We start from the raw sequence: 27,499 nt of genomic DNA on the forward strand, positions 1-27,499 counted from the left end.
GATGACATGTTAAAGTTTTATAATGGTTTATTCCTATGTTGCTGTTTGTACAATACTGCAATTTAATTTGCAGACGAAACTGTTGTAAACGACAAACCTTGTTATAAAGGAAATGATACATGTACTGTCACGTGATTTTTCAGTCTTGTTTGGTACCCTCTTTTGCACAGGTGCTCGATGCGAGCTTGATGTTAAGAAAAAAAATAATAACCTGAAGAGAAAAAATCATACAGAGTAATAAAACTACCTTAGATTACCCCAATGACCTGTTCTGACATAGGACCCTCTCTATCATAATATATATATATTGATAGAGAGGGTCCAATGTCAGAACGGGTCATGGGGGTAATCTAAGGTAGTTTTGTCACTCTTTATGATTTTTTTCCTTTCAGATTATTTTTTTCTCAACATCAAGCTCGTGTCGAGCAGCTGTGCTCTGTCTGTGTGCATGTGTGTGTGTGTGTGTGTGTGTGTGTGTGTTAATTCACAATATAGTTTTAGCCTATCTGACCATTTGTGGTTTAGACAATTACATCGGTCGTAATCGTCAGTTTTTTTAAATTTATTTATATAAATCCATGTGTGAAGCCCAAAGCTCTATCAAAACAGTGCTGACCTCATTTCCATCTGACCCTGTTGTGATCTTGACAATTACGTTGGTCATAATTGTCAATTGAAAACAAAAATTGAAACCACTGTGTGAAGGCCAAAGCTATATTGAAACATTGCTGACCCCATTTCTATCTGCCCATGTTAAGATCTTGACAGCCATGTCCGGTCGTAATCAGCGATTACCCCACCCCCAACAACAACAAATAAACAAACAAAACAAAAACGCTGTGTGAAGGCCAAAGCACTATCAAAACATTGCTGACACCATTTCCTGCAAACGTTGGTGTTAACGATATAATAATAACCTTAGTAGCGCATGTAATTTAGCCAACACTTCTTTTAGTAACGAAAACCTGACATCCGGAAACGGACATCATGAAAGATAATCGGATTACTTACCATACCGTAATTAAATATTGGTTCTGGACACATATTAATTATAAAATGTGTCCGCTTGTGAGGGGTAAATTTTACATTTGTGCACTAATATGTTGGCCGCTGGTGATGTTAGAGGGGTGGCCTTTCTTGAGGGGTACTTTTGAATATAAACTTGTTGGTGCCAAGGGATTCTGGCTGCAAAGAGTGGGTGGCAGTTGGGCGGGGGGGCGTTCATGAGGGGGGCCACTGTACACAGGCAATCAGTACATATACACTTGCCAAAACTAGTACACAGGAATCAGTACCTGTATGCTTGCCACAACTAGTACACAGGGAGTCAGTACCTATATGCTTGTCAAAACTAGTACACAGGGAATCAGTACCTGTATGCTTGCCACAACTAGTACACAGTGAATCAGTTTGCTTGCCAAAACTAGTACACAGGGAATCAGTACTTATATGCTTGTCAAAACTAGTACACAGGGAATCAGTACCTTTATGCTTGCCTCAGCTAGTACACAGGGAATCAGTACTTATATGCTTGTCGAAACTAGTACACAGGGAATCAGTACCTGTATGCTTGCCTCAACTAGTACACAGGGAATCAGTACCTGTATGCTTGCCACAACTAGTACAAAGTGAATCAATATGCTTGTCAAAACTAGTACACAGGGAATCAATACCTGTATACTTGCCACAACTAGAACACAGGGAATCAGTACCTGTATGCTTTCCACAGCTAGTACACTGTGAGGGAATCAGTGTGTGCTTGCCAAAACTAGTACACAGGGAGTCAGTACTTATATGCTTGCCTCAACTAGTACTCAGGAAATCAGTACTTATATGCTTGTCAAAACTAGTACACAGGGAATCAGTACTTATTTGCTTGTCAAAACTAGTACACAGGTAATCAGTACCTGTATGCTTGCCTCAACTAGTACACAGGGAATCAGTACCTGTATGCTTGCCACAACTAGTACAAAGTGAATCAGTATGCTTGTCAAAACTAGTACACAGGGAATCAATACCTGTATACTTGCCACAACTAGAACACAGGGAATCAGTACCTATATGCTTGCCAGAACTAGTGCACAGAAATCAGTACTTATACTCTTGCCGAATCTATTACACAGGGAATCAGTACCCATACTCATGCAAACACTATAGTACACACGGAATTAGTTCTTATAGGACATTTTATACAGAATAAATGAAGACTTTTGGAATAATTTAAGAACTATAAAATAAGATCTGAAATCAAACCTGATTATACATTTCAATTAGTGAAGCCATTCTAATTAAGGTTACAATATAATTTGTAGCAAATCTAATAATTTATGATTATCAAATTCACAGTTGAGATAATGAACTGTCTAGCAGATTCCAATCCTCCTCTCCCTATCTCTAATTCCCTCCCCCTCACTTCGCTTAATTTATTTAATTTTTACCTTTTCTCATTTATGTTACATGGTTACAGTGCTCAGATGGTCTTGATACTGTGCTTGTAAATTTGATCTGCTGTATTATATATGTTTCTAGATGACTTGGCTGCAGTTTCTAGAGAGACAACACACAATTTTCAACCTTTGAAACCACGCCCATTTAACTCAGCTGAATTTCCCTTACCTCCAACCCCTGAAGTTGAAAAGAGACCATTTAGTGACGGTGATGTTGATAAACAATGGAAGACAGGACGGCCCTATGGTAAACAACATTTGTAGTTCTTCTTCTCCTTGTATTTCAGAAACCAATTTGTCCATGAAATTAAAACTTAAAAAAGTAAAACAGCAATACTTGTTTAATTGTTTTGGCATACAGTTAACTTTTCAGTTCAAACATGTATTGAGGTCCAGTTCTTTTTTTTCTTGGAATGTGATGCACAAAGCATCATGGTTATGAAACAATTTAAGTTACTGGATAACAACTATGAACAGTTTCTTCTTGCACACCTGTAAAAAATGCTAGGTTATACAATTGTACTAAATATATTTCTTTAAAAATTTACTTTTTGCGAGTGGTGAGAATAACTATGCCAGAATTTTCCAAAATTCTTGCATTAGTATGAGTAAACATTTAGAATAATAGAATTAGGACCATTCTCGATGAAACTGATAGAGCATTCCACACAATAACTTTACTGGTAGCCCATTCAATAACAGTTTAGTTTCCACAAGTTAACTTTACTGGCAGTCCATGTGAAGAAAATCTCAGGTTTCCACAAGATAATTTTTCTGGTAGTCCATACAATAACAGTCTGGTTTCCACAAGATAACTTTACTGGCAGTCCATACAATGACAATTTGGTTTCCACAAGATAACACTAGTGGGAACTGTTGGATTTTAAGCAAACTTTGTGTAACTATACATTGATAAAACCTGTAAAGAATTTGATTTCCAGCCTTAATTGATATCATGTACAGGAGTTATGTGCAATGATTGCCTGTGCTATCTTTACCTAATTGATATCATGTACAAGAGTTATGTGCCATGATTGCCTGTGCTATCTTTACCTAATTGATATCATGTACAAGAGTTATGTGCCATGATTGCCTGTGCTATCTTTACCTAATTGATATCATGTACAAGAGTTATGTGCCATGATTGCCTGTGCTATCTTTCATTTATTTGGCTTAATTTTACCACGGATTAAACCAAATGTGGCATACACCTGTATATTGACATGACCTTAAATGAGTTTGTCCTAAAGGAAAATTACCATATATACTCGCATATAAACCAAATGTGGCATACAGCTGTATACTGACATGACCTTAAATGAGTTTGATTTCCACTAGTTTGTCCTAAAGGAAAATTACCGTATATACTCGCATATAAACCAGATGTGGCATACACCTGTATACTGACATGACCTTAAATGAGTTTGATTTCCACTAGTTTGTCCTAAAGGAAAATTACCGTAAATACTCACATATAAGCCGAATAATTTAGGAAAAAATAAAGGCCTGGAAGAAGGGTGGTTGGCTTATCCATGAGCCAGTGTCTAAACTTGATGGTTTATAGGTCTTTTTGGTGATAACCGTAATGGCTGCAAATCTTGGGACATGAAACAACAATTTTTTTATGTATAGCTGTATGTCAACTAAAGTATATGTATCTCTCTGTCAACTAAAGTATATATAACTGTATGTCAACTAAAGTATATATAACTGTATGTCAACTAAAGTATATATAACTCTGTGTGCACTAAAGTATATATAACTGTATGTCAACTAAAGTATATATAACTGTATGTCAACTAAAGTATATAAAACTATTAGGGCCTAACCTAGTAGATAATTTTCACCGAGTACCGAATCTGAGTATTTGGATGTATTATTTGCCACATCCAGGCATGAACCGAGTAGTAGGTGCGACTCCGGAGAGTAATGTTTGTTTCATTATCATATGTGAAGCTTAAACTTTAAATGTTAACTGTTTGTGTAATTATAATTTATTTTTAACTAAATTATTATGTATTAAAAACCTTTTTTTTAAAAGTTCAATATTTATTGAATTATTTTACTTGTAACCATTTGTGTGCGTATTATTTGCCGAGGCGAATACTTTCGAATAGTACCGAAAAATGGGGTAGTCAGCCGAGGCGAATGTCCGAGGCGATTTCCAGTTAGGCCCTAATAACTATATGTCAACTAAACCATATTTGACTGTATGTCAGCTAAAGTATATATAACGGTAGGTCAACTAAAGTATATATAACTCTATATCAATTAAAGTATATATAACTATGTCAACAAAAACATATATGACTATGTCAACTAAAGTATATATAACTGTATGTCAACTAAAGTATATATAACTCTGTGTCAACTAAAGTATATATAACTATATGTTAACTAAGCCATATATGACTGTATGTCAGCTAAAGTATATATAACTCTCTGTCAACTAAAGTATATATAACTGTATGCCAACTAAAGTATATATAACTATATGTCGACTAAACCATATACGACTGTATGTCAACTAAAGTATATATAACCCTATATCTACTAAAGTATATATAACTATATGTTAACTAAGCCATATATGACTGTATGTCAGCTAAAGTATATATAACTCTCTGTCAACTAAAGTATATATAACTGTATGCCAACTAAAGTATATATAACTATATGTCGACTAAACCATATACGACTGTATGTCAACTAAAGTATATATAACCCTATATCTACTAAAGTATATATAACTATGTCAGCTAAATCATATATGACTGTATGACAACTAAAGTATATATAACTGTATGTCAACTAAAGTATATTTAACTGTATGTCAGCTAAAGTATATATAACTGTATGTCAACTAAAGTATATATAACTGATACCAACTAATGTATATAAAACTCTATGTCAACTAAAGTATATAACTTTATGTGAAATAAAGTATAGATAACTATGTCAACTAAAGTATATATAACTGTATGCCAACTAAAGTATATATAACTATGTCAACTAAAGTATATATAAATGTATGTCAACTAAAGTATATATAAATGTATGTCAACTAAAGTAGATATAACTCGGTGTCAACTAAAGTATACAAAACTCTGTCAACTAAACCATATATAACTGTATGTCATCTAAAATATATATATATATATATATATATATATATATATATATATATATATAAAACTGTATGCCAACTAAAGTTTATAAAACTCTCTGTCAACTAAAGTATATATAACTATGTAAACTAAAGTATATATAACTATGTCAACTAAAGTATATACAACTGTATGTCAGCTAAAGGATATATAACTCTATGTCAATTCAAGTATATATAACTCTTTGTCAACAAAAGTATATATAACTCTGTTTCAACTAAAGTATATATAAATGTATGTCAACTAAAGTATAAATGACTATGTCAACTAGAGTATATATAACTGTGTGTCAACTAAAGTATAGATAACTACGTCAACTAAAGTATATATAACTTTATGTCAACTAAAGTATATATAACTATGTCAACTATAGTATATATAACTGTATGTCAACTAAAGTATATATAACTGTATGTCAACTAAAGTATATAAAACTATTAGGGCCTAACCTAGTAGATAATTTTCACCGAGTACCGAATCTGAGTATTTGGATGTATTATTTGCCACATCCAGGCATGAACCGAGTAGTAGGTGCGACTCCGGAGAGTAATGTTTGTTTCATTATCATATGTGAAGCTTAAACTTTAAATGTTAACTGTTTGTGTAATTATAATTTATTTTTAACTAAATTATTATGTATTAAAAACCTTTTTTTTAAAAGTTCAATATTTATTGAATTATTTTACTTGTAACCATTTGTGTGCGTATTATTTGCCGAGGCGAATACTTTCGAATAGTACCGAAAAATGGGGTAGTCAGCCGAGGCGAATGTCCGAGGCGATTTCCAGTTAGGCCCTAATAACTATATGTCAACTAAACCATATTTGACTGTATGTCAGCTAAAGTATATATAACGGTAGGTCAACTAAAGTATATATAACTCTATATCAATTAAAGTATATATAACTATGTCAACAAAAACATATATGACTATGTCAACTAAAGTATATATAACTGTATGTCAACTAAAGTATATATAACTCTGTGTCAACTAAAGTATATATAACTATATGTTAACTAAGCCATATATGACTGTATGTCAGCTAAAGTATATATAACTCTCTGTCAACTAAAGTATATATAACTGTATGCCAACTAAAGTATATATAACTATATGTCGACTAAACCATATACGACTGTATGTCAACTAAAGTATATATAACCCTATATCTACTAAAGTATATATAACTATATGTTAACTAAGCCATATATGACTGTATGTCAGCTAAAGTATATATAACTCTCTGTCAACTAAAGTATATATAACTGTATGCCAACTAAAGTATATACAGTAAAACCTGTCTTGAGAGACCACTGCTATGAGAGACCACCTGTCTTGAGAGACCAGGTTCTCCATGTACAGATTTAGAGATTATATAGTGTTATAACCTGTTATGAGAGACCACCTGTCATGAGAGACCATTATGTTTTGGCAGAAGAGGTGGTCTTTCAAGACAGGTTCCACTGTATAACTATATGTCGACTAAACCATATACGACTGTATGTCAACTAAAGTATATATAACCCTATATCTACTAAAGTATATATAACTATGTCAGCTAAATCATATATGACTGTATGACAACTAAAGTATATATAACTGTATGTCAACTAAAGTATATTTAACTGTATGTCAGCTAAAGTATATATAACTGTATGTCAACTAAAGTATATATAACTGATACCAACTAATGTATATAAAACTCTATGTCAACTAAAGTATATAACTTTATGTGAAATAAAGTATAGATAACTATGTCAACTAAAGTATATATAACTGTATGCCAACTAAAGTATATATAACTATGTCAACTAAAGTATATATAAATGTATGTCAACTAAAGTATATATAAATGTATGTCAACTAAAGTAGATATAACTCGGTGTCAACTAAAGTATACAAAACTCTGTCAACTAAACCATATATAACTGTATGTCATCTAAAATATATATATATATATATATATATATATAAAACTGTATGCCAACTAAAGTTTATAAAACTCTCTGTCAACTAAAGTATATATAACTATGTAAACTAAAGTATATATAACTATGTCAACTAAAGTATATACAACTGTATGTCAGCTAAAGGATATATAACTCTATGTCAATTCAAGTATATATAACTCTTTGTCAACAAAAGTATATATAACTCTGTTTCAACTAAAGTATATATAAATGTATGTCAACTAAAGTATAAATGACTATGTCAACTAGAGTATATATAACTGTGTGTCAACTAAAGTATAGATAACTACGTCAACTAAAGTATATATAACTTTATGTCAACTAAAGTATATATAACTATGTCAACTATAGTATATATAACTGTATGTCAACTAAAGTATATATTACTTTATATCAACCAAAGTATATATAACTTTATGTCAACTAAAGTATATATAACTATGTCAACTATAGTATATATAACTGTATGCCAACTAAAGTATATATTACTTTATATCAACTAAAGTATATATAACTTTATGTCAACTAAAGTATATATTACTTTATGTCAACTAAAGTATATATAACTGTATGCCAACTAAAGTATATATAACTATATGTCAGCTAAAGTATACATGACTGTATGTCACCTAGAGTATATATAACTATGTCAAATAAAGTATAGATAACTACATCAACTAAAGTATATATAACTGTATGCCAACTAAAGTATATATAACTATGTCAACTAAAGTATATAAAACTCTCTGTCAACTAAAGTATATATAACTGTATGTCAACTAAAGTATATATAAATGTATGTCAACTAAAGCATATATAACTCTGTGTCAACTAAAGTATATATAACTCTGTGTCAACTAAAGTTTATATAAGTGTATGCCAACTAAAGTATATATAACTGTATGTCAACTAATATATATATATATATATATATATATATATATATATATATATATATATATATATATATATATATATATAACTGTATGCCAACTAAAGTATGTATAATTGTATGTCAACTAAAGTATGTATAACTGTATGTCAACTAAAGTATGTATAACTACATGTCAACTAAAGTATATATAACTCTATGTCGACATTCTGTACTCTGTCACTGCTGTAGAACAAACAACATTTCCCTGCACCTTTCATATGTCCTTTATTCCCTAATCCCATATCAGAACCATAGAAGTTGGAAGGTAATATTTCCTACATTTGCTGAGCAATGTCATTTGAAAAATGGTCTAAACTGTTAAGAGCAAGAATGATAACTCTGATAAAGGGAGGTGAACAGAGAAAATACTCTCAAGGTTTCTGACATTTACACTAGATTAACAGATGATAGCATTTCATTTCCTTATTTTGGAGCATGCCGTTTGCAGGAATTTAGAAATGTCAGATAAAAGTTTCACTATCCTGGACCATAACCCTGACTGAGAGAATAAGTTAGACATCTTCCATGAAAAAGCACATTTAAGTATATGATAGATTTTATAAGAAATAACGTATCAGAATATGAAAGGGATGTAGAGATATTTGCTGGATGAGAACAGTACATTACAACATGTAGCCTAAAAACAGAATGTTTGAAAAATTCCCAGATATAACCTCCTTTTCACCAGCTGTCAGTCAAGCATTGTTGATTCAGCATTCCAGTTGGTCAGCAACCACTGTCAAGGTGGATTCTGTTTGATTTATGTTGCTAAGTTTATCAGACTACATAGTAGTTTAGTTAATTAATGGACATCACTTTGGCCATTTTTATGATCTAATTTGTTTAAATTCAAACTGTGGAAATATTACTATCTTTCACTGAAATGTTTTAAAATGGTCCCGTATGAACGAAGAATTTATATCAAATATAGCAACACAACTTGTTTGTTTTTTTTAAAATCATTTTTGGAAAAACAAAATGCCTTGCTGATTAGTAAGCATGGTGGTTGCATCTGCCTTGGCAATTTATCATTTGAGAACATGATCTCTAATAGGACATCCTACCGTAGCGACATTGAAAGCCATGCTATTACATAAACATTCCATATGTATGTACATTAAAATTATTTTTAGTGTAATTTGATTTGACATAATCAGACTAGTGTGAGAAACATAATCAGACTAGTGTGAGAAACATAATCAGACTAGTGTGAGAAACATAATCAGACTAGTGTGAGAAACATAATCAGACTAGTGTGAGAAACATGGACCATAAGAAGTAGCTTAATGACTTAAATATCCATATGATTTTACTATTTATGAATCACACACGCACACACACACACACACACACACACACACATATATATTGTTTAATGTATTCTTAAGAATTGCATTTATGAAGAAGAAATTAAATTGCAAAGGTAAAAATATTTACAGAAGAAAGGTCATTGACCCTCTTGACTCCAATATCAGTAGCATTTTACTTTGTGCAAGAAAATATTATTGTGGTCTTCAGATATGATAAATTTTGTCTCCTTTAATTATAATTACATTGCCTGTCACAATTTGAAAGCAATTATGGCAAAGGATGTTTTCAAGCTCTTCTTCTTACAGAGATATTTTCCAAGTTAACCCATGAAACAAAGGATGCGGTCGGCAAGTTGAAGTTGCCAGATCCAGTTGAGTTGAAAGATTTGAACCCTCTGATCATAAGGTTTTTAGTTAAAAATGAGAAGCACAGACAGATGTTTGAGAAGAATCTGTCCGATATACATGGTGTTGCTAAATGGCCTTCATCTTTAGATGACTATGTCATAATTGAGTGCAATGTGAAGGTGGAGGGCAAAAATGCCAGCTCTCTTTTAAAGGACTGGAGTATAAGAGTTGTGGACAAGGTGGACAGTATTGCAGCTGGTATTGAAATAGCTGAGTTTAACATGATACAGATAGCATGGTCTAGAGTGTTAAAGGAACTGCAAACCATTCGTGTTGACAATCCTGAAGATGTGGGGGTGTTTATAGAGCAAGACAAATACAGCATCACACTGGCTGGTCCAAGAGGTACTATGGAAAAGTTAAAGACAAGTGTCTTGGACATCATTGCTATGGTCATAACTCAAATAAAGCATGAGAAGCAGAGAGTTACAGAAACAAAGCAAATGAAGGCATATGCAATAATTTTGCTTGGAGAATCAGATTTTAAGCAAGAAATTAAAAAGATGTATCCTGGTTTACAATTTGATCTGAACCAGAAAGAAAAGAATGTAATATTTGTTGGTCCGGCTGATATTGTACAGAAAGCAGTTGTACAAATGCATGCAAAGCTTCAGAGTTTTGTAAGCAGGAGTATGCAGATGTCTAAACCAGCCAGATATCTACTATTTACCAAAGAAATTACAGAGTACATCAAGCAGAAGATGAAGTCTCAGAAGGTCATTGGAATTTGGGATGTAGTTTGTAAAGAGGAGGTTCGAATGTTTGCATTGGATGAGGGAGAGGTACAGAAGGCAATCCAACTTGTCAGGGATTGCCTTGTTGAGAAGGAAATACCACTAGATGATGCCATGGCAGAGAACATTAAAAGGCAACAGTGGTTGCAACTGGTTGAGAGGATACAGGAAAAGCACAAACAAAAGGTTGCCATAGAAACCAGCATGAAGAGCATCTTGGTTGTTGCTGAGGATGACATATTTCAAGATGTCTTTAATAAAATAAAAGACTACCTTGAGGAACATTCTGTCAAAGAGTTTGTTTTGGTATTTGATCTAGTGAAGATGAAGTTTATCAAAAGATACAAAATGGAAGATATAAAAGCTTTGGAGAAAAAATTTGAAAAATCACATGTGAAGCTTTTTATTATTGATAATGGGGATCAACAAGGCATCAAAATAAATGGCACAAATGATGTATGCAACACACTCAAAACTGCATTGGCAGAAATGGCAAAAAATGTCATTACCAAGGAGCATGCAGTGGTCAGCAGAGTTGGACTTAAAGAGCTCTTCCAGTTTTCTAGAGGGCAAGATGAACTCAGTTTAATTGAGGTCAGGTGGAAATGTTTGATTGAGATGAAAGATTCAGGCACATCAGTTAACTTGCAACTAGAAGGTATCAAGTTTCAATTTTTATATGTCATACAGTTTTCCATATTACTTCAGATATTCGTAATGAATTTCTTAAATTTAGTGTATTTTCTGTTTGGTCAGCAAAAATAATTTGCTCTCTGTAAATTACAGAAATAATTCATTAATTATCCAAACAAGCAAGAAAAATCCAGACCCAGGTGTTAGTTGAGCATTACATCCATACCATGTGTATGATATCAGGCTTCACGTTATGTAATGTAGTAATCACATTTTACTTGTATGTTAATGAAGAAAACCTGGTATTATACCACTCCTTGATTTTAGTGTACTCAAGGCTGGTAACTCATGAATACACTTATATTATGGAGGCAGGCATGGGTCCGATCTTTTTCTTGCAGAAAACGCTTAGCACTTAAAAATCGTGTTCAAAACTGCTAAAGAAAGTCTAAAATATCTTTCATCGGGTGGGGTGGAGTGGGGGTGAGCAATGGCATATTGTAATATAAAATGGGAGCAGAAGGTCAGTTTAAATTATTATGAACCCAACCAATAAATCTATCCCACATTTTGCAGTCTGCTTTCAAAACTAATGTGCAAGACTAATAACAAATGCAATATCATGGACATCTGTGTTACTACAAAAACTTCCGCCCAGACTTTAACCAGATTCCAGGTGGAATTTTAAAGCGGATTTCCCTTAAAGCTAGATTCCACTTATTATAAATTTTAGGTGGGTTCAGGGCGGATTCAGGGTGGAATACAGCCCGAAATATGCTAATTAGTCTGTCTATTAGTAGGTGGAATTTATTTATTCCGCCTACTAGGCGGATTATACTAGAGCTGGGTGCCATACTAGATTATACTAGAGCTGGGTGGCTATATCATTGGCATCTGTGTACATACTAGAGCTGGGTGCCATGAAAAAGTTTGCACAGCGGTATGCCGTGATATTTCTGAATATTCCACAATCCATACCATGGTATACCATATTTCTATTAGGGACCAACAATTCAGGGGCCTGCTCATTTAAAAAAAAAATTCTGCTGTCTGTAGTTACTAAAAGTTAGTCAGATATTTTGCTTTGATTTATAGCAAAATGATACCATTTTTTTACCCATTATAATATTTGGAAAAAAACATTAATTAAGATAAAAAAAAGAAAATATTTCATTTCAAAAGAAAATCGCAGTCCCACTTCCCAACACTGAAAATTAAATGGCCAGTACCTTACAATAGAGGGATTTCTTGTGTGTATGTTAACTGTTGTATAAGCTGTAAACTCTTGGCATCCGTCCGTCTATGGGAGACGATAGTGTAGCTCCAAAGAAAGCTTTTATTTATCTTTCTTTCTAGCTCTCTTTTCAGCCTGTTTTATTCTTCTCTCTTCCTCTGCGTTTTGAACTCCCTGCCTGACGACTAATGATGCCAGCTGGAACGGTTGTTTGCACAGCTCTCCCAGTCGTTGACATTGATGTTTGCTGTCTTCATATCCTTCTTGCAGACATCTTTGTAGCGCAGATGTGGTCATCCAGTTGGTCGTGCACCTTCTGCTAACTCCCCATATAACAGGTTCTTGGGAATGCAACCTGGGTCCATTCTCTTGACAATTGGCCAAGCCAGCAAAGGCACCTCTTGCTGAGAATGGAGAACATGCTGTTCATGTTGGCGCATTCTAGAACCTCTGTGTTGGGTACTTTGTCCTGCCACTGGATGTGCAGAATGCGTAGCAGACATCTCAGGTGGAAGCACAGTTGATTTTCCTCCCGTGTCTTGCATAGGTGGTCCATGTTTCACTGCTGTAGAGAAGTAAGCTGAGTACGCAGGCTTGGTAGACACGCAGTTTGGTCTTCTCTGTGAGGTTGGGGTTGTTCCAGACTCTGGTTAAGTCTGGCCATCACTGCTGCTGCCTTGGCAATCCTGCCGTTCACCTCAGAATCAATGGAGAGTAAGCTGGAGATGTTAGACCCAAGGTATGTGAAGTTCTTGACAACTTCCAAGTTGTACCCATCGATGGTGACAGAGGGAGGGGAGTCTGTGTCCTGCGCCATGATGTTCATTTTCTTCAAACTGATGGTCAGTCCAAATTCCTTACAAGCACGGGAGAGGTGGCATACCAGCTGCTGTATTACCTAAATGAGATAAATAGGCTTATGCTATGGAGCTCATAATGACATGGTATATAGCAAAAATTATTAACTCTTTTTACAGAGACTTTTACATTGTTGGCACACATTAATGTGGACTTCTTTCAATGATAAAATGAACAATAAATCAAACTTTAAAGTAAATAGGAATATAATGTTTAACTTATTTCTGATGAAAAATGGGATTCACACCTGCCTCTGAGTCATACATGTGTCCATGAATTATCATGTTATGTTAAATTGAGGGAATAGTGTAATGTGTGTGTGTGTGATTTGGATTTTTAACATAGCTTTAACAATTTTTCAGTCATATCGCTAAGATGTCTGCAGTGTGGCAGTTTAAAGTGATTTCTAGCACTGGGGCATCATGCCGCAGGCATGTAGCATGATGTCCCACCCAGTCACATTATCCTGTCACCAGGCTGACCAGTCCTAACACTAACCTCTTAATGCTGAGTGCCAAGCGAGGCAGCTGTTAGTACCATTTTTGTAAGTCTTGGTATGACTCGGCCGGGGATCAAACCCATGACCTCCCGCATCTGAGGCAGACACTCAGAATAGTGTAATGTCTTTGATGGGTTAAATTTGATTTCAGATTTTTGTTTACTTTTTATCAGGAATGTATACATACATACATACATACATACATACATACATACATACATACATACATACATACATGCATACATACATACATACATACAGACAGACAGACAGACACAGACAGACAGACATATGTGACTGGAAATTTCATGAGCTTTGGTCAGACATTAATCAGTAGCAATCCCACATAGACACCCCATAACATACATGCATACAGACAGACAGACATACATACGTACATACATACATACATATATATATGTGACTGGAAATTTCATGAGGTCTGGTCAGACATTGATCAGTAGCAATGCCACATAGACACCCAATAACATATTAGACTGTATCTTGAAGTTCGCTAAAAAAGAACTAAATTTATATATCTGCCATTAGGTGGTTGTCCATTAAGCCATCTGCTACTAAATTTATTTCCATCTTCAGTTATCAAACTATATAGAGGTTTGAATAAAAGAGCCAATCAATTCAAGTCAAATGGTCAAAAGGTCAAGGTCACTGAAAGAAGAAAAATAGTTTATAGACAGTAATAATAATAATGAGGACTTTGTATAGCGCCTAATCTTCAGAAGCTCTAAGCACTTTACAACATTAGACAAAACTTATAACATAAAAAACATATATTGATATGATTACAAAAAAAAACATGAAATTAGAAAACATAAAAACCTGCTGAAAATATTTAAGGTAGAAAACATTATTAGATCTTTAAACTTATCCTTGCAGTGAAAATAGGTGAGTTTTAAGAGCACTCTTGAATGGGAGATTAGAAACTGGGTGGTAGTTCTTTAAATTATAATGGCTAAGTACTGGTTTCTTCAGCAGAGGCTTTACAATGGCAGTTTTGAAAAATGATGGGAATTGCCCAGATGAGAGAGAGGTATTAAGAACATCTGCAGTTAGTGAAAGCAATATGGGATCTAAGCACTCAAGCAGAAGTGATGTTGGAATTGGATCAACTTCACATGACTTTGGTACACTCTTCATCACGACTGTACGTGCTAAATCCATAGAGACAGATTCAAATACTGCTAATGGTTGCCACTGCAATTCTGTATTCCAACTGTATGTCATGACAAGTCAATTGAAATTGTGTTGTCAAGCTTATCTCTAATGATTTGTACTTTGTCATTAAAGAAATTTGCAAACAGGTCCAGAATGTCGACTGGATAGAAGGTGAGTTGCAAGTAGTATACATTTGTTCCTTGACTTTAGCTTGTTAGTAATCTCAGAGAGCTCTTTGCAGCTGGAACTTTCTATGATCTTAGTACTCTAGTGGGCTGATTTTGCTGCATGGACAATTTGATGTTCTTCTTAGCAGCTTCATAGATTTGCTTATGAATAGTGAGTTTGTTGTAAAACTAAAGCTTCTCAGCTTTACGGTGGTCTCTTTTAGCAGTGTGAAGCTGGTCACTAACACTGCTATACCACGGAGAACACTTTTGAATTGATACTCTGCACTTGGTGGGTGGGGCATGTGTGTCAAGCAATGAACGCAGGCAGTTATCGAGTTGTTCAGCTGTAGGAGGTAAGCAAGTTGTAAGGTAAATTGCTTGGATGTCATGTATTTAAGTTTGGTACCATTTATGATACAGAGGTTTCTGTTAATAGCAAATAAAGGTGGAGGGCTAGGGACTGATACATCAAGATGGTATAAAATGCAGATGTGATCGTGCAAGTTCGTGGGATACCAGGAAGGACCGTAGAATATTATCATCAGGTCTGTGAAGAATCCAGTCAAAATGTGACTATGTTTATGGGTGGGTTGGTTAACTGACTGTTTGAGTCGAAAACATTAATGGAATCTAGGAATTTTTTATGTGTGTCAGTTTCCAGGACAGTCAAATTTAATATTGAAATCTCCAAGAATAATTAGGTTGCCACCTATCATATTTCCATGCTCCAGAAGATTCGGAAACTGCTCCAAAAAGAGAGATTAGTCAGCTTGTTTTTTCTACTAGGAGGAGGGTGGTAGAGGCAGAAAAAATGGACTGACCTTTGTTCCAGTGTGAGTGTGGTTTGGACTAGTTCAAATGATGTGGGGTAGAAATTGAAGGTTGTAGTGTGGTTAAGATGTTTGATCATGGAGTTATAATTTGTGATGACAGCAATTCCACCTCCATGAGAGTGGCGGGGGAATGACTTGATGGAGAACTGGTGGGTGTTACATCTGCACACTTTGGCTCATTGCCTGATGTTTTTAGCCATGTTTCTGTCAGGAAAAGATGTTGATAATCTGATAGTTGATAAAATTAACTATTTTTGTGCGCTTTTTTGGTGGTTCTACTGATTGGGCATTGAATAATGCAATAACAATTTAGACTTGGACTAAGTTGTTTGGGTACCTTGCACTTGGTGTAAGGAAGAAACCTGTCAACTTAAGGGTAAAAGCAGAAGATTGAGGTCACTTTGACTGAAAGAAATATAACTTCTGCAGAATAGTATTAGATCTACATGATGTACCCAGATCAATTTTCTTGTACTTGAGAAAATGAAGAAGCCTCTTTATTTTGGGTTCATCTGTCAAAATTGAGGATGTAGTGATTGAAACAAGAAAAATGATTTTACATGAAAATTTTAGTTCTTAGCCATGTACCTTCTATAAAAGTTTATGAATGACTCACATGTTTAGTAGGACTCAAGAAGCATGTAGATTTTGGGGTCAGACTTTTAAAGGTGAAGGTCAGTGTGACAGACAATAAAGATTTTTGCATCATAACTTTAGTTCTAGTCCATTTACTTTGATCAATGTTTGTGGAAGGCTTGTATTTACAACATGGAAAAAGTCCTTTCATTAAGGGGTCAGAGGGTCAGAAATGATGGTCAAAGTAGCTCAAAGAAACATCTGTGTAATTATGGATAAAGTTTGCTAAGATTTATGAATGACTTGTACCATGGGTAATAAAGATACATCTATAGATTCAACAGTCTGTATGTCAGGGGTCATGGTCATGATAATCCTTATACGAAAATAATGTTTTCTGCACAATACAATTAAGTTTTGAGACTGCATACCTTGATCACAAATCCAGGTCATTGAAACCCTTTGGTTATTAATCTCCAGAGGCACCCTTAATGATGGGTATACATCCACATTTTCATCTTTCATGTACTTTATATATGACTGTATGGAATTATCAATATGCTGAAGTCCATCACAGTCCTTTCTGTTTTCCTAAAATGTCAATATACTTAAAGTCCATCACAGTCCTTATTGTTGTCTTAAATCTGAGTATGCTCACAGTCCTTTCTAATTTCCTAAAATCTCAACATGCTTTAGGCCAGGCCATCACAATCCTTTCCGTTTTCCTAAAATTTCAGTCAGGGTCGTCATTTGGAACTGAACCATTTAGGTTCTTTGACTGGAAGGGTCTACTGTTATATAATTACACTTATTACTTTCAGTTGTTTTACAAAAATAGTTTATCGGTTTGTATCAAGACTGTTCATCATCTTTACAGAAAATAGCTCAACCATTTTCTGTTGATACTACTTCACTAAATGATCTACTCCCAAATTGGTTGAAGCAGAGATCTAATCACCAGGTAGAGATTATATTGTACTGTCATTCAGGCTGAGTCTTTACAGAAGCCCTAAGGCTGCGTTTCATCAGACCTGTTGTAGTATATATTTTAAATATTAATATGAAGCTAAAACATGCATATGAGTTAAGTAAAACATGATTACAAGTTTCCTTTATCTAAAACTCCCAGTGTCAAATTTGGGGCATTTTCTAGATGGTCAAAAACCAGTCCAATTAGTCATGTTTGGCATATACAAGAATTTTGAAAGAAATTATTGTACACACACACACACACTGTACTTGCAGAATACTTAATATTTTTCCATAATAGGGGCCAGTGGTGGCTACAGAAGTGAAGAAGATGCTGATGAAACTAATGAGCCAACTGACAGGCACCCCTCATCAGGCAGTGGTGGTACAAGTATTGATGTTTGTGGGATCAAGGTTTCTTTTGTTCAAGGGGAACTTGCACTACAGAGGGTAGGCAATACACACGATATATCTTATATATAAACAGCCATTATTGTCTTTCTGTGTCTCATCTGCCAAACAAGAGTTCACAAGTTCAAAAGTTGTGGCAGCATCCCAATTATATATATATATATATATATATATATATATATATATATATATATATATATATATATACAGTAATCGATGTTTAAATATTATTTCATTGTTTGATTGTACTTACCATAATCCAGTGAAACTGAAAGGTGCCAACATGTCAGCTTCAAAGCAAAGCAAGTTTTTATCCTTAGAGGAGAGGCTCAAAGAAATTCATTTGCTGGGTAGTAAAAACAGTAGTTTATATATAGTCGCAGCAGAAATGGGAGTCTGGAGAAATCAGATCCAAGGGAGATTTAAGCATAAGCAAGATATTAGGGTCAATTTTGAGAATTGTAATGTTATTTTAAGTTTTTGAATCAAAGGTATCTCTAGAAAAAAAATGAAAAAATCTCCAATTAGAGGTACACTGCTCTAGTGATATCCATATGATTTAGGCCCTACTAAAAATAGCCCAAGTACACTGCACTAGTGATATCCATATGATTTGGGCCCTACTAACAATAGCCCAAGTACACTGCACTAGTGATATCCATATGATTTAGGCCCTTCTAACAATAGCCCAAGTGCACTGCACTAGTGATATCCATATGATTTAGGCCCTACTAACAATAGCCTAAGTACACTGCACTAGTGATATCCATATGATTTAGGCCCTTCTAACAATAGCCCAAGTACACTACACTAGTGATATCCATATGATGTAGGCCCTACTAACAATAGCCCAAGGAAGCTTGTTTTGATTCCTTAATCCTCAAAGTTCCCAAAACAAAAGTTGACTATCCTTTGATTTCTGTGAGTTTGAGCAACTGCTTACTGTAAATTAACGAATATAAAAGGCATTCAAGTATAACATGCAGTCATGTATTACCTGCAATTTTTCTATTGTGTGCAAAAAAATTACCCATGGACATACATAGTCCACATATCGTAAAGAATAATAAATGACCAAAATTTGTATTGGATTCTTTTCATTATAAACAAAGTATAAAATACAGGGTATGGTGAATATCCTTTCTGTTTACCATTGAGTCCATAAACTGTCTAAATTAAAATTCCACGTACTCCGCTTGATAAAATGACATAGTGCAGCCAAGCCATTTCAACCAAACAGGTTAAATTCAAAATTAGTTTCCTGTCCTTGAGCTGTCTCAATCATTCCATGATAATGCAGTGTGCTTTCTTTGTTACTGCTCCAGTGGCCTAGTGGTAAGAGCATCCATCTCAGATGCAGTAGCTTGTGGGTTTTGTCCCCGGCTGAGTCATACCGAAGACTTACAAAAATGGTACTAACATCTGCCTCACTTGGTCCTCAGCATTAAGAGGTTTGTGTTAGGACTGTTTGGCCTGGTATCAAGATAATGTGACTGGGTGGGACATCATCTTACATGTCTGTGGCATGATGCCCCAGTACTGGACAACATTATAAACTGCTACGCTGCAGACATTGTAGCGATATGACTGAAAATTGTTTAAGCTACGTTAAAAAACCCTAATCACATACACACACACACTTTCTTTGTTAAACACAAGAACAATTCTGTGCCTATACCCATTAATTCAAAATCAATATAATAATCATCTGCTTGTAAATAATCACCAGATAACATGGACTGCACACCTTCTGATTTTACAATAAACAAGGTAATGAATTAGGGTATGGCAGCTTCGGCAAGAGTAACACTGGCTACTACTTGACTTACTTTGAACCTGAATATGACAGCAAATCAAGCACATCATCAGAGGTCTCAACTGTGTTGACTTGACTAGCTTTGAACCTGAATATGGCAGCAAATTAGGCACAGCATCAGAGGTCTCAACTGTCAATGAAGCACACCTAGCTGAGATTATGAATGTCTTTCAAGACAGACAGTATACTGAAATTCTAGCCGAGATTATGAATGTCTTGCAAGACAGACAGTATACTGAAATCCTAGCTGAGATTATGAATGTCTTTCAAGACAGACAGTATACTGAAATCCTAGCCAAGATTATGAATGTCTTTCAAGTCAGACAGTATACTGAAATCCTAGCTTAGATTATGAATGTCTTTCAAGAAAGACAGTGTACTGAAATCCTAGCCGAGATTATGAATGTCTTTCAAGACAGACCGTATACTGAAATCCTAGCCAACATTATGAATGTCTTTCAAGACAGACAGTATACTGAATTATTATATGCTCATTTTTTTGTCCCCGTTAACTTTACATTGTCAGAATCGTGCAGTATTACCTGATACTGAACCCATGTTCCAATACACATATAGCATTCACTTGCATAAAGGAACTACTTTCTGTTGTAAACAAACAATGGACGCAGACACTAGCACTTTTGATTTGTAAACAAATCATGTACACTCACGTAAGAGGTGCTTTACGTTGTGGTTGTTTAAATTTGTTTCTGAATGAACTATAACAGATGTTTTGTGGACTGCCACATACCAGCTGCTTTGACACATTCCACGCTGATACAATGTTTTGGATTTAGGCTTGCTTCAGTATACAACAGATGCAAGAAAAGGTCATTACAAATAACATACAAGTGACAAGTCATATACTGTCTTCTTTAGCTGGTGATAAGAATGGCAAAAAAAATTTACTTACAGTTTTATAATCCTGAATTTCCTCAAAATAAACTTTCTTAGTTCTGCAAATCTGAATTACATGAGCCATGTCATAGGTTCTCAATCTTGATTACACATTTCGAAATTGTACTGTAATTTCAATGACAAGTGCAATTACATCCTCCTTACTGCACTCAAAATGAAATAAGCATTAAATTCCATAGCATCTTTTTGATAATTGCAATTGAAAGACTTTATATTTTCCCCACATTATGATTTCAAACATTCAATGACAGAAACAGAAACACATTTGTAGATATCAGCACACTTCTCCCTAGCTTCTTCAATCCAATGTTTTTCTTGTGGAAATGTCACATACAAATCCAGTCCATAATCATGAAATTTTGTAGAATCGAAAATATACCAAAATCTATTCATTCCAGATCAAATGGAAAAGTTGTTGCAATGCACATTCATTCATAATATGACTCCAAATTTCAATTTTAACTAGACACGCCATTGTCTTTCGAAAGCTATGCTGAGCACATGACTAAGTTCAGATTTATCTGGGCGGAGTTATGTGCGCAGTAATAATGTTGTTGTTGTGTAATGATGAATATGCGCTTGTGTATTTAGTTTTTTGGAATATGGCATACATTCATATACGTTGTTTCTTGTAGTGTATTTTGTTTATATAATTAAGCCTTAGTTAGAATAAAAAGATGAGCATGTAATAAAAAGGTTACTGCATTTGTATGGGAAAATATGAACTCGTTTTGTTAGATGGATATACTGTACTCCCAAGGTCATGCAGTATTCCATCCAAAAAACTTGTTTATATTTTCCCATACAAAGGCAGTAACCTATAAATACTAGTTCACAAAAGTTTTCTCACTCTTACTTTAATATTAATGACGTTGATATTCTGCGCTGTAGAAGTTCATATTCTAAAATTATACCTGTGACAGTTTAAAATTTAGTAATCACAACAACATTGCCACTCTTCGTAAATTAGTAAGTTATTAAACTGAAGATGCTGATTTATTATTTTGATCTTGTCTTCCTGTTATTATATTATCCTTAAACTTCGAAAAATTTAGCTGAAATTTAAAATATAACTTATGATATAATCAACATTAGACTCATTTACTGTTTTGAACTTAGTGCATTGTTTGAAATGGGAAACGAGTCCTTTAAAATATTACTACAACATGGTTACAAGTAAAAATCAAATTGTATAACACTTGGATATATATATATATATATATACACACACACACACACACACACACACACACACACACACTGCATCATATTCTCTATGGTTATCGATCAATTGTTTGAAGTGTGAACACTTGTTTTATTAAATGTTGTTATTTTTCTTACTGCTAATAATAATAATACTTGTGAAATAATAATAATGATGATACTACTGATATTAATGCTAATTCATATAGTAAATAAATTTGTCATGAACCATTAGTTTGAGAGCTGAACCTGCATTCAGAGAGCACCTGTCTATATTAAGACAAAATCCAGTGGGCTTTTAGATGAGTTTTTAATTCTCCTTGCAGCCTACCAGGTATATTCTTGAGCCCTTTCCTTCTACCTTGTTTCACCCTTCTAGAGGATGTGTACATGGCCAAGTGGGTGCACGAGATAGATGCCATTATTTATGGCATATGTTAGGTTCTTGCTTAGAAGGGGGAATCATAACCCTCAAACCTACCGAATTATATTAGCATCATTCAATATGAAGAAGAAGGCATGCCAAGAAAGTATATTTTATTTGTTATGTCCTTAAACACCATACTATTCTGTTTCTACTTTACTTGTCCCACGTGACTTTGACTTTTCAAATAGACTCAACAAAGTCTTTAACTGAGAAAGCATGAATGTAATGGGGAAGGCTTCCTGATTCAGTGTGCTTTCTATACAGTTAAAATCTGGGTTATTCCATGGGTTATTCCATCATATTTGTATTTATGTGTTCAATGATCTTATAAGTGCATTAATTGTATGATCAATTAGTGTATTTATGTGGATACAAGTTTTTATGATTTTGCAAAACAAAATACGTTTTTATCAGTACTTAAATTTGGTACCATATGAACAATGAAGAATTTAAAGTATTTTGTTTGAAGATGGATATAATGGTGGCTGAAAGCGTCAATGGAAAGATGGATGAACACATGAATAAATGAATGGATTATTGAGAATATTGTAAGATAAGTAAATAAATAAATATGTTTGTTATTTTACATCTAGGTGGATGTAATTGTTAATTCAACCAATCAGAAATTAGACCTCAGCATTGGGGCAGTTTCAAAGACAATCCTGAAATATGGTGGTGATGGCATCCAGAGAGAGTGTTGGCAACAGTATTCCAGTGGAATCAGTCATGGAAAAGTTGCTGTCACAAATGGAGGCTTGCTTAATTGTACAAAAGTCTATCATGGCTGCTTAAGAGTGTATGATGGCGGCAAAGGCAATTCCTTACAGGTAAATAGTTTAAACGTTTGAGCACAAATTCAGTTACCATCAAATATATCTTTTTGAGTGGGTACTAAATAATAACAGTATGCCTTTAAGTGGGTATCAGGTAATATCAATATGCCTTTGAGTGGATACCATTTAATACCAGTATGCCTTTAAGTGGGTACCAGGTAATATCAATATGCCTTTGAGTGGGTACCATTTAATACCAGTATGCCTTTGAGTGGGTACCAGGTAATATCAATATTCCTCTGAAGTGGTCTCATATTGAAAGGATCAAATGAGAGGCTTGTCTACAGAGAGATTCCACTTTTTAATCCAATCCTTGTTAGCCTCTAAATATTAATTTAAAATTGATAGACCCCATCACTTCAAAAATCGTAACACATTTAAATGGCTTCTTAAAAACAACTCAACAGAACTTGATCAAATTTGACAGATACCATCAAGGACTTTCTCATTTTATGAATAATGCTTATACACTATAGAAAATTTTATGTTACTATTAATAGTAAAATCTTTCAGCATCTTCTGATTCATATCATAAACAGAAGTTGACCATATTGGACCAAGGGCTGGACTGGCATCAAATCCCCCCAGATTTATTAAAAATGTTGCCACTGTTTATTAAATATATAGTGAGTTGCACACAATTTTCTTCTCTCAACAACAGCTCATCAAAATTAGACCTCATTTAATTGAGAAAAGTATTACCCATCTACTATCAAATATTGCTGCAGTTGCAAAATTATGTATAATTATTACACAGATTTTTCTCTAAGTTTTGTTCAGTGTCAAATTGAAACAAGCTGTCTTGAGGAAACTATATCAGCTCACTGGACAATTTCCTAAATCATTTTCTAAATCATCAATTCAGAACAGCCAAGCATTTTCTAATCAATCATAAAATATTTTTTCAGTCTGTGCATCAGTTTGTTCATTGGTGTCTTCCCATTTATGTCTGTCCATATCACTTATTTTCAACTATCAAAGATACATATTTCAAGGATTTTACAAAATAAATGTGTCTGTCACCAAAGTTACTCTCTTCAAATGGGTCACTATTGCCTGTTGTTAAAAAATGTACAATTTTTTTAAAAAGATAAACTTTAATATTTTGCTTATCAAATTTGAAAAAAAAAATCTTTGTTTACATAATGCAAAATTGAACCACTTCTTATATTTTTTTGTTGAGATAACAAATCTGCTAATACACTGGATGAGGTAAACATGTGCTGGATATTGAAATACAGTTTTGAGTGTACAGTCATGTGACTTTTATCTAAATGTCCACACAGATAAACTAGGCCACTATAGCCAGTATTTCACCCATTTAGGTTATGAGCGATTCTGTTAGGTGAATTTTTCAAGCATTCTTAGTGGTGTGGGTCTTTATCTTTGTGTGGATCCTTTTGTGGTTGGTATAACACCATCATTCCAAATTTACACCACTGCGACCTATATTTGACACTTTGCTGTCTTTTTGCCAAATTGTTGGGATCAGTATGTTGTGCATGGTTCACTCTACAGGTATATGACTGTGTGTATGTCAATCTATGCATCATGGCGAGTAGAAATCAGATATGTTCTAGTTGGTGAATGCTGTATTAATACATTATTTGTCCATTCACATGATTTTGCTATTTTCTGAAATTTGAATACAAAATGCCTAGTTATTCTTTCCCCAAAAGACAAGCTATGATGTCAACAGGGCTTTGTAATGTCAAACCATTTTTTCATGAAAGAATTTTGAAAAGTAATTGTCTGTCAATTTGGTATTTTTCAAATGTTGGTGTATATGTGATTAATGCTGTCTTCTGATGGCTTTTGAAATTGGCCATTCATATTTGTAAAAACATTGCCTTCTTCTTGTTGTTGCCAAGGATCTTAGAACCCTGCTTTAACTAAGGCATGAAAATAAACATATCTCTGCCATTATGACTTAAACCCATAACCTTAGAGTTTACCTGTATTAACCATCCACAATCGTTTTTTATCAGTTTTGTGCTTCAGCCAGCACATAGTATTCCTAATATTGATTAGAAGTAAATGTTAGTTAAAGTAAATATAGGTGAAAGACATAATAGATATCAACTTTCCTTACACTCTTACAAGCCTGATGAAACTTTTCCGCCAGAAATCCTGTGATTTTTTAGTATCTGTCTTTTGTCTGGAGATTTGGTAGGCATGTTTATTTGCAAGAAGGAAATGTCAACATCTTGCAGAAAATGAATTATCATTGCTTGATGTTATGACAGTGGTAGGTGTGGTTAGTGAAAAGATGTTGTCCTGGTCTGAAATCCGTGTTGTGAAAGGCAAGAGGTGGGCTCTTAAAACAAATGCTCTCTTTCAACGGTCATTTATCTGGTTCACATGCATTTTCAGAAGTATCGCTTTCGCTCATTTCTATTATATATGTTTACTGTAATGTATCAGTGATGTTGTATTCCACCTGTACAAACAATATAAATCATAAAAAAAATGACTGTCAAAGACACTTACTCCTTTCCAATACTGCATCGTTGATGCAATTGAGCCTTTGGCTTTTCCTTGACAAATAAAAAGCCCAATGGCCTGCACGATATGCTGACAAATCAAGTATAACTATTTGTTGTTTTGATTTTTAGCAATAAAAGAAATGGCTGATTGTGTGCACAGTAGATCCAAAATATCATCCAGATATCTGTCTGTGGTGAAGATTGGTTGATGAAAATACTTTAATCCAATCAAATTAATAAATCCAGGCTATGTTTTGGATTCCTGCTTTTGGCTAAGTGCTCAAAAACTTGATGATAAGTCATATGTTTAACATATGCCCAAATAATATTTCACCAATCCAAAGATCCCGAGATGGAGCTAAAAAGCTTGTGAATCCAGCTTTTATCTGCAGATTCAGTTGAGCTGTTGTTAGAATTGTAGAGCAAGCAACTTTCCTCTGCATCAACCATATGCTTCACTTTCCCATTTCATCATCATAGAAGATGGAAGTCAATATATCTAATATTTGCTGAGCTACATCAATTTTAAAAAAGACCTAACATGTAAAATATTAAGAGCAAGAACCATAACTCTGATTAAGGGAGGTAATCAGAGAAAGTACTCATAAGGCTTTTGACATTTACATTACATCGACTGATGATAACATTTTGTTTCTTCACTTTGGAGCTATGCCATTTGTAGGAAACCATAAATGCCAGGTAAAGTTTCATTATCCTGTACCAACAGCATATTGAGAGAATAAGTTAGACATCTTCCATGAAAAAACACATTTAAGTGTATGATAGATTTGACATAAGAAATAACATTACAGTATACTAAAAGGATGCAGAGATATCTACTGGATGAAAATAATAATCTCCAAACTATGAAGATTAAAATCAGATCTGTTGACAAATTCACAAGCTTCACTTACCTGTCACCAATTGTTGGTGCAGCATTGCTGAGTCACCATTCCAATTGATCAGTGACTAGTGTTAAGGTGGATTCTGTTTGATTTATTACATAATAATATCTGTGATTTTGAGTTTATCAGACTATAAAATTTGCCTCATTAACTGGTGGTCTGTCCCTTTGGCTAGTGTTGATATATACATAACATGTATAAATTTAAGCTAGTCTTCACTCTCTTCCTTTCAAGTTCCATAAAATGTTCTATGTCATCATGGATTAATTAATTAATGTATTAGTCTTTGGTACAGTATATAGAAATTAGGAACTATTATTAGAACTAAGATATTATAATTTGTTTTGTTTCAGGTGATGAAGACTTTTATCAAAAATTGCCTTAAACAAGCAGATAAGACTGGCTTCCAGTCCATGGCCTTTCCAGCCCTTGGGACCGGAAAACTCGGATTTCCTGCTGATGAAGTTGGGAAGCTAATATTGCAGTGTATTGAGAATTTTGGGAAGAAAACACCAAAAACAAGTCTGAAAGAAATTACCTTGGTGGTGTTCCCTTTAGATATAGATACTATTAAGGTTGGT

The 27,499-nt window shown here is 34.1% G+C and overlaps 1 protein-coding gene across 1 annotated transcript in view; it reads left to right on the top strand.

Annotated features, from left to right (window-relative positions):
• Nucleotides 1-27,499, top strand: part of LOC149774607 (uncharacterized) — a 78,221-nt gene that overhangs the window by 11,535 nt on the left and 39,187 nt on the right. Inside the window, exons 3-7 of the mRNA XM_089945065.1 lie at nt 2,530-2,694; nt 10,136-11,629; nt 18,221-18,369; nt 23,288-23,521; nt 27,272-27,493. Coding sequence (XP_089801191.1) covers nt 2,530-2,694; nt 10,136-11,629; nt 18,221-18,369; nt 23,288-23,521; nt 27,272-27,493 — 2,264 coding nt within the window. The remainder of the gene's footprint in view (nt 1-2,529; nt 2,695-10,135; nt 11,630-18,220; nt 18,370-23,287; nt 23,522-27,271; nt 27,494-27,499) is intronic.

The sequence above is a fragment of the Sinohyriopsis cumingii genome, unplaced genomic scaffold (genome assembly GCF_028554795.1).
Source record: "Sinohyriopsis cumingii isolate HCF-2022 unplaced genomic scaffold, ASM2855479v2 utg000198l, whole genome shotgun sequence".
NCBI classification, from domain to species: domain Eukaryota; kingdom Metazoa; phylum Mollusca; class Bivalvia; order Unionida; family Unionidae; genus Sinohyriopsis; species Sinohyriopsis cumingii.